At 34.7% G+C, this 9,752-nt stretch overlaps 1 protein-coding gene across 3 annotated transcripts in view; it reads right to left on the bottom strand.

The window, feature by feature from the left end:
• Positions 1-5,647: 5,647 nt before the first annotated feature.
• LOC132743672 (hillarin-like) overlaps positions 5,648-9,752 on the bottom strand; it is a 51,356-nt gene continuing 47,251 nt past the window's right edge. For all 3 annotated transcript variants that reach the window (XM_060732223.1, XM_060732224.1, XM_060732225.1), the window contains exon 5: positions 5,648-8,651. In XM_060732223.1, coding sequence (XP_060588206.1) covers positions 7,010-8,651 — 1,642 coding nt within the window. In that variant the 3' untranslated portion in view covers positions 5,648-7,009. The remainder of the gene's footprint in view (positions 8,652-9,752) is intronic.

Raw genomic sequence — 9,752 nt, 5'->3', positions numbered from 1 at the left:
AACTCAACATAATTGTGTTACCACATGCCTGTTTTTTTAAGAACTGAACAGAACGACTAATGCACCTGACAATACATTGACTTGACTGAATAAAATACAGTCGGCACACAACATAGCACTTCAATAACTGAGCACATTAGGATTTCCACCCAGCATTTTGTATCTCGGACTCTACAGAAAGACAGTTAACCAGGTATATCATTCATTCTTAACATAAGACAGTCCAGGCGTTCCATAGTAAATGACTATGCAATATAATTTTATATATGTATACAGACTAATAGAAAAAATATGCTCGTAAATAGTTATTCAATGGGGCAGTTATACGTACAGTGGCGGATTCAGGCCCTGGCTCAAGGGCTGCACCTATCCCATGAGCTGGGATGCACATCTTTAAGTAATATATTTTCATCACAGAAATTTATTGAAATCTATAAAATTCTTACTTAATATGTTTTATTTAAATAAAAACACATACACATGTATAGGAATCTGCTTTCCTTATTACGGGTCAAGTTGTGCCGGTCTTTAAAAGAAACTTCCATTTTTTTTTGTAATAACACTATACATGTATATTCATACTGCCCACTTACAGTGTAAAGGATTTAAAGCACAATATTTGTGTGAAGCCAAATTATATTTATTTTATTTTACAGAAAAAAACAATATCAAGTTTGTACTGTACTAAGTCGTGGCCACGAGTTACTAAGTCGTGGCCACGAGATAGTTAAGTCGTGGGAACGAGATGCTTTATCGTAGCCACGAGATACTATGTCACGGCCATGAGTTATTAAGTCGTTTAAGTCGTGGGAACGAGATAACTAAGTCGTGCAGACGAGATTACACCATGGTTTTTTAAACTTAGAAAATTTCTGTTTAAAGATTTACGTGCAACATTAATCTTTGAAAATACTGAAGTGTTCACTTTGAACTTGATACATGTCTTTAGAATCATAAGGCCCATAAATCAGACATTAATTTTGACTAAGTTATAGCCCTTTGTTGGGACAATTCTATGATAGAATTGGTCATTTTGTACGTACAACGGCCTGTTAACATTGTTTATACCATAACTTGAGAGGGACTTAGTCCTGGTTTATTTTATTGGATAGGGACATTGCCCATGGACAGTATATAAGGATGTTTGAGGTCACGGGTCAGATAAACATGACACTTCATGTAAAATCCTTGTCTGATGAATGATTTAGAAAGAATAAGCCGTAGTTCATATAACCTAAAAATATCAGTAAATGACACCTGATAATTGTTAGGCAATTTGGTCAGATATCAGGGTCACAATGACGCTAAATCTTTGAACGATCAAATTTAAAACTTGTATAAATGGCACTTTTATGGGCAGGTGAAATAGGGCCATCCTTGTTAGGAAAATTCATATAAATAGTGTAATTTGATTGGTTATTTATCTCGTTCGCACTACTTAACTTTCTCGTGGCCACAACTAAACTTTCTTGTGGCCACGACATAGTAACTTGTTCCAACGATTTATTTATCTCGTGGCCACGACTTAGTAACTCGTGGCCACGACTTAGTAATCTCGTGCCCACGACTTAATTAGCTTGAGGCCACGACTTAGTTACTCGTGGCCACAACTGAGTCACCTCGTTCCCACGACCCCAACTTACACTGTTATGTATACGCCCCTACATAAAGGAGACGTAACTTTGTTTACTCCACGTGCCAAAATACGGGATCATCCGGAAAATAACGGGATTACCGACAAAGCGACACCTGCTGTCATAATATGAACACAAATTATTGCAACTCGCATTATGCTTACTGCCAAGTGCTTAGTGCGTACTGTCACATGCGACTATAATATCGCTATCGTTGTCATCTTCGTTGTCGATGCGCAGTGATCATGTATGGCATTATATTTGTAATCAGTGAATATATTGAAGCATATGAATGCTAAGACACATCAAATTCGCCAATTATTGATCAAAATTAATAATTTATTGTAACATAATGTCGACAATATAAGTGGCAGATTTAAAGGTACTGACAGAAACTTACCATATTACATATAGTTATATCAAGCACAAGCAAAGAATGTTATCTTAAACACCAAACATAATACGTTGTCCTTAAAAAAGATGCAATTAAACATATAGCATATTAAGATATGTGAGTTTGGTGGTTTAGTAGGGAACACATAAGGTTGCAATTACATGAAAGTGCATTCTGTAAACATAAGGCATGATTGAATTCAGCAAAACGCAGGTTTTCATTGTCATAAAGAAGTATAAAAGCAAGCATAATGTAAGTCCTGATATCATAAAGCAAGATGGAATAAATGCACTAATTCTGTTCCATAGTACGGGAACTAACCGCATGCAAGTAGTTACTGCATACACATTTGAGATAATATGAAGTAATTTTACATCATATTACTGTGAACAATTCTAAATTTTATTGTACAAGTAAAACCTGTCAAGCCTATAATTGACGAGGCACTATTCAAGTCTGATATAGGTTTTGCAGCTGTGTACGAGTCCAATAGAATTCAGTATATTGTTCTAAACAATGTATAATGACTTTTTTATTTCACACCAAAATCGTTTGACATTGTGACTTTGCTACATCAAGTATAATTTGGATATTTGATACGAATCTTTAGAAATTAAAAGAGGATGGATGGAGTACAATATGTATTTGATATGGACATTTTACTACGCTAAGATTTGATCGATTCATGATTTATGTTGGAATATTCCGTGGTTTAAACGATGAAAACGAGGCTATATAGGGTACATGTACGACATGCATTTGGACTCTTGATCCAGTCCGCGGTAAAGCCGCTGAATGTTCATCGTTACTATTTTATAAGATATGACACAAGAAAAGTATTGATGCAAAGCATCAAAGGGCGTCCAAGCAAGAAATGCAGCAATTGAATTGTATATTTTTGTAATAATCTATTTTTTATGTGAATAATAAATTACCACTAGCACGTTACATGGCGATTTTCTGTTACATTTTGAAAATAATAAAATACATATACATGTATAATATTATATTTCGGGCGTTTTCGTCTGTCATAATAGCCGATCATTCCGATTGGTATAAGGAAAAATGAAATGTCGCAATATGTATAATGAATAGCGAACTGGAGATAGTAAATATAGTAAACAATTAAGTAGGCCATTTTTACGAATCGTTGTATCATAGAAATTGTCTTTTCCGTAGGTCTCTCCGGTTTTCTTTTGTACCGTGAATATTTAAATAGACCTAGTTCATAACTTTAAATGTCGCTTTTATTTGGTTAACAGGTCTAGCAGTAGTGATGAACAATGTCTTTTGTCTGCCTATTCATAAATGATATACAATTCTGGTTAAAACCAATTAACCATTGAAAAGTTTATAAGAATATCTCGTCATCAGATGTTTACTAGTTCATCTTCACTAGCTGCAGTTCTTGCTTGGACGCCTTTTGATGCTTTGCATCAATGCTTTTCCTGTACTTTAATTGTAATAAATGTAATATCGTGATTATTAATAGCAACGGATATATACAATCATCTATAATTCATTTGTGTAACGCATGATCAACACCACACTTGTGTATTCACTGTCGGGTACGTGAAACGGTGTAGATTTTCCGTTATACGGTGCTTCCATCCAATATGGAGGAAATTTACGTGTCATTTAATTTTCTATGTATTGACACAAATCTGTTTTATATTGTAAAAGAAGAATATTTGCATGTAACGTAAAAAATAAATTCACTATAAGACCAATAAGTTCACAATGTATGTAACATATGATATTGATTGATAATTTAAAAAATGATAAAGAAAAATACAAATGTACATGTACGTGGTTTAAGAATAAACAATATAATATATTAAAAGATTAACCATGTTTCATAAAATGTAATTTGTAACTTAGAATAATTCCTCAGCATCTTTACTAAACACGAATAATAAGTTAAATAAAATGTTTAAAAGTTGATGGTGTCATATTAATACCATAAAAATGTACCTTTTTACTCAGTTATTGTACATATTTATTGTTTTATCTCATATAAATAAAATGAAACATGCTATTGTTGTTGTTTTTTATTCAAATTGTATGTTTATGTATAATAATAATCAATAAATTTGAGAGTTGATCTGTGTTTATTAATTATTGTAACCAAACTAAGTGACAAACATTCATTTTGGAAAAAAAACTTTTTTATCTGTAACGATATCAAACATCTACTCCAAAACCGGGAGAGACCGGACAATAAACGTATGATACTTTTCGCCGGTCTCTAGTAAATTCCGACCAAAATAGACTCGGAGAGACAGGGAATTACCGATAGGAGACAAGCGAATAGTACATCCCTCTATAAATAGATTTTCGGACTTTCACAATGTTAAGGTCATCATTCTATTTACAGCTTTTGGATACATGTACAACAATAACATACCATAATAACCCATTGTGTACTACAAAATGATTAATAAAAAACCCAAAGGGCGCGATTAATTGACGGAAAAGATTATTTCATTTGAATATGTTTACATTGCAAAATTCTCCATTTCGCTATTCCATGTATTCATTGTATACATATCGCGACATTTCATTTTTAATAATCAAACACCCCATACCAATCGGAATGATCGGCTATTATGACCGACTAAAAGGCCCGAGAAGTTGCAATTGCCCTTTCTCATTCCATAAGGGGCGTCGCGGCGGCGCGGCCTGCTTTATGAAAGTGGTGCGTAATTATGTTGCTAATTTTTATATTAAGCACATATGAATCTCTTCAGCACATATGAAGCTGAAATGAAATTTTGAGCAGCGATTCCCTTCGTTTGTAGCCAAATCTCAATAAATGTTTAAATGAGGATTTGTCTGAATGTTTATCATCGGTCTGTAGTGAGATTACGTAATATCTCTGTTTTTTAGTCAGTTTAGTGACATTTTCTTCATTCTCATTGCATATTTTGGACACACCAGAACCCACGACGGAAAGAATATATTGATGAAGACTGCATAGAAATCCAAAACAAGAATGGGTAATATAGAGGAGAGTCAGGAGGGTAGAATCACATTTAGATTTTAAAAAAAAGCATTGTATTTTAAATAAATGTTTAAAAAGATGAAAACTTACCGTGCGATTGACCTATTTTTACAGTCAGATCTGGTGTTATGCTTCACATCTGGTGCAGCGGAAATTCACATATAAATTTTTGCCGATGCTCATTTTTGAGATACATTATGGGGTTCCACCCTCGTGAGACTGCCTTCATTTCTCGCTTTTCAGTTGATTTCTGATTGGTTGTCTGTATTTCGGGATGCACTGGTCTGACTACATTCAAGGGAATGTCCGGTATCTCCTGAAGATCTTTATCAAGCCGGACAAACTCAAACTTTGCCATCATAACATCTGATACGAATCTTCAGAAATTAAAACGAGTCTGGATGGAGTACAATATGCATTTGATATAGACATTTTGGACTTTGGAAATGAATACGTCTACGCTTAGATTGGATCATTTCATGATTTCTGTTGGAATATTCCGTAGTTTAAACGATGAAAATGAAAACATGCAAGGCTATATGGGGTACATGTACAACATGCATTTGATATGGATTATCTGGACACTGGAAATAGATACTACGCTAAGATTACCTTATCATTTTATTTTATTCAGCAACTGCTTCAGTCAAATTCGAAGTCATATAATAAGTATGATTTCATGTATAACACAGTGATTTAAACATTAACGAACATGTCATTCAACAATTAAGTCAGATTTTTTAACACCTACAAATGTCAAATTGAACTAGCATAAATGAACAATGCCTTTGTAACTGCTCTCAAAACATTAAATATTTTAATGCATGATTAAATATATTGACACGCTGGACAAAAAACAATGATTACTTTCATTCAAATGTCACAGATTATTCAAAGTGTATTGTGTCTATACGTACACGTATGAATGTAGATAGTCAATATGAATCGAACTTTTTCGTCTTAAATTCCCAGCTTTTAACACGGGGAGGAAGTGTTTTTATGATAACTTGTTAAGGAGTTATTGTGACTGTCACGGAGACCGTCGGAAAACTATTGTATATACTGCAAAAACTCTTGTCAAAAATGGTAATTTTCATCGTAGAAAAGTGAGTTTTATGTGCTAAATTAATCTTTAATTATAAAGCTTGCCTTAAATATTGTATTTCAATTGTTTTCAATTTCAGCAATATTAACAGAGTTTCCTCCACTAAGATTACATAGGGGAAATACCCATCAAACACCGGCAGAAAAATATACATGAAGACACCATACTTGAGCGCATTTTATTATGAAAGCCAATGCTCTACATCAATCCTTTTTCCAGTCTACGAAATTTGCGTCAGCAAAAATACCAATAAGATATCTCAGTATTATCTCTTTAACTAAAATACACTGGAAACCAACATTATATATCATCATTTTTGTGCAAAAAATGAACGTACTACATTTCATAATGATTTACAACCTTACTGAATAATAAAATACGCTATAACGTGCCGTGATTTAGCACAAGAAACACATTGGCAGTAACAAAAGTTATCATAAGAACTCCAGAACACATTTTGAGTTATCACAAGAACTCCGGGACATTTAAAAAAAATCGGGTATAAATTTGTTTGCCGGGGATTTATGTTTGCAATTTAAGTTTTTGACACATAATACAATATGTAAGGCAAGCTTAATCATTAAAGATTAATTTAGCACATAAAACTCGCTTTTTAAAGATGAAAATTACCATTTTTGACGAATGTTTTTGCAGTATATACAATAGTTTTTCGACGAACTCCGTGACAGTTATCACAAGAATTCCATAACAAGTTATCACAAGAACTCCATCCCTCGTGTAACACTTCCTCCCCCGTGTTTAATACGTAGATAAGTTTTGGTGGCTGAAATTGTTAATAAGCTATTTCTTACCATGTATTGCCAGTATAATTGGTAACATTTTAAATGAATGATTTTCAAATTGATTGACTGTTATTGTTCTCCTCTTACTTTGGCAAGCGCCGTGAGATACTTTGTATCATCTCGAGTTCTATTTCTCCTTTCACCTGTTGTTGGTCGTTTAGCCTTTTCTGAAACTGGTACCAGCATCATGCTCTGGTCGTCTCCGCCTGACATCAAGGGAACCACTTTATTTGTTGAGATTGCCTTCATTTCTCGCTTGTCAGTTGATTTCTGATTGGTTGTCTGTATTTCGGGATGCACTGGTCTGACTACATTCAAGGGAATGGCCGGTATCTCCTGAAGATCTTTATCAACACGGACAAATATCTGTTTTGCCTCAGACTTTGCTAATGGTTCACGAAAAATCGGTTCGGGTGTTTTTAAGTCATCGATTCCGTCTGGAGAATTACGAATACTCTCTGAAGGATGAGATCGCGTTTCCATCATAACATTTGAAGCGCTGACTATCGATTCTGCAACCTCTGGCTTTTTTTCAGTCAATTGCTTAGTTTCTGTCATTTTTGTTGATCGTTCCAGTGAGTCTTCAGCGATTTCCGTTTTTTCTGTCAAAACCCCAAGTGGGCTGTGTCGTTGCGGTACATCACTTATAAGTAGGTAGTTACAAATGTTGGTTTCCTTTCTCTCTGACATTGGTATATTTCCACGAACATTCCGTGCATACATTTTCAAAGTGTACTCACCGAAAGGAGGCGCTTCAAGGAAAAATGTCATTATGTTAAGGTCAATCTCAAATTTGTCACTGACTGAATTAATGCTAAGGTCGTTATCATACGTTGAAGCCATCTTAAAAAAGAATTTCATGTTCTGAACAATGTTTGTGTCTCCTATCTTGAACCTAAGCTTTGTAATGGAGTTCTTTGCAACAATCACGCCGCTAGTGTAATTAAACGGAACAAGTCCTACCTTCGCTATATCTTTGCCCGGTCCCCAACCTACCGCGTCCATTTTCGGAAATCCAACGTTAGCTGATTGCTCAACGAGCACCTTGTAAACAGCGATCCAATCATATTCTTTGTACATACTACCTTTGTTTGTCTGCTTTCCTACAATTTCGACCCTAAATACTCCTTGTTCAGGAAACCGTACCTTTATTGAAATGGAACTATCTGTAAGTTTATGTATGAAGATTGGTACGCTGTTATTAGACCCATTCGATAAATATCGCCTTGTTTCTGGTCTATCAAAATGTGAGATGTAACAATTAAATCTTTGTTCTGATACCTGTTTAGGTTGTATGCCGAATAAAATTTCCACTTCCCCATCCTGAGCCTCAATTTCACACAATGGATGTGACAAAACTTGCATTCCTAGCTCAAAAAATCTATTTTTGAGACACACGGTTTCTTCAAAGGACTCAATATGCCTGGGTGAGTCCAATAACTGCCATTGGGGCGTCTCAGCAAAATGAGTAAATATCAACTCCTTGGGGTCTGTAAAAAAGAATCGTTCGTCACATTTGAATCTACCTCGACCGTCTCCAGGATCCCTGATGTCACATGCCCCCCAAAGAGCGTCAATAAAGCGCCATTCGCCGTCTATACAAACAGCATTCCATTCCCCGTAATGTTTTCCCATGTCAATTTTCTCTCCGATTTCATAGGTCTCTCCTTTGACAGCGCCGTGGACAATCACGCAGTACAGTCCAGCATATCTTCAAAAAAGAAAAGCAAATAAATAAATTAATTAAAAAACAATGTTCAGTACTATGTCTTGCATTATTTTTATTCGGTCAACTTACATTAAAAACTTGAAAACATTTTAAACTTGTAAAGACCTTTTTACGACGCGGTCCGTTGCTATGAAAAATCGACCGGGAGTAGTATTTTCCCGCACAGCGTATAGCAAAAAAAAGCATAGTCTACAATAGAAATATAGAAGAAGTTCATCCACAATTCCGAGTAAGTTTAAGGTAAAAGGTAGAAAATTATATAAAATAGCTTAAAACAAAAATAGAAAAGGTTCCTTTATAGCTTTGTTGCCAAGATTGCCATAAAAAGGCATGGAAAAGGAAATTGTTTAAGAATTCCCCCTTACGGTGGGCCCGCTTACGGTCACGGACCTGACATTGAGATTTTTTAAAGAAAATGTTGAATTATATCTTTTATTCAAATGGGAATCAACTAAATTGTTGTTGAAATAGTTCATAAAAACGATAAAAGAAATTTTATAACACATGAAATCGAGAGTAATTAGCATTCTGAAAATAGTCAGAACAGGCCTGGTGATAATGCATTTTAGTGTTCAGTTTACCTGATTTTATCCTTTATTTGACTGTGATGCAAAACAGATAATTTTTAAGTCACATAAATATTTTTTGAATAGTTTATTTCAAAATTTTTAAGGAAAGTGAAATAACACTCATTTTATCCGGTTCCTCGTAACACATGTTGATATTTTTTAATGCAAGTCACACTAATTGTCACTTCACAAATCAATAAACATTGATGAGATCGGTATATATATAAAAGTTACTCAAATTACGATTTTATTGTACGTGATTAACTATGTCATGGTTCTAAAACGTTCCGGTTGAATGATATTTATACAATATTTAACTGGAAACAAACAGCCACGGTCGCGTGTCAATCTATTTGAGCCGCGCCACGACAAAACCAACATAATGGGTTTGTGACCAGCATGGATCCAGACCAGCCTGCACATCTGCGCAGTCTGGTCAGGATTCATGCTGTTTGCTTACCAACTCTATTACAAGAAGAGAAACTGATAGCGAACAGCATGGATCCTGATCAGA

Source organism: Ruditapes philippinarum, unplaced genomic scaffold, assembly GCF_026571515.1.
Source record: "Ruditapes philippinarum isolate M1 unplaced genomic scaffold, ASM2657151v2 ctg485_1_1_1_1, whole genome shotgun sequence".
Classification (NCBI taxonomy): Eukaryota; Metazoa; Mollusca; class Bivalvia; order Venerida; family Veneridae; genus Ruditapes; species Ruditapes philippinarum.
The sequence above is the reverse complement of the archived record's forward strand: the minus strand, read 5'-3'. Positions and strand labels throughout refer to the sequence as shown.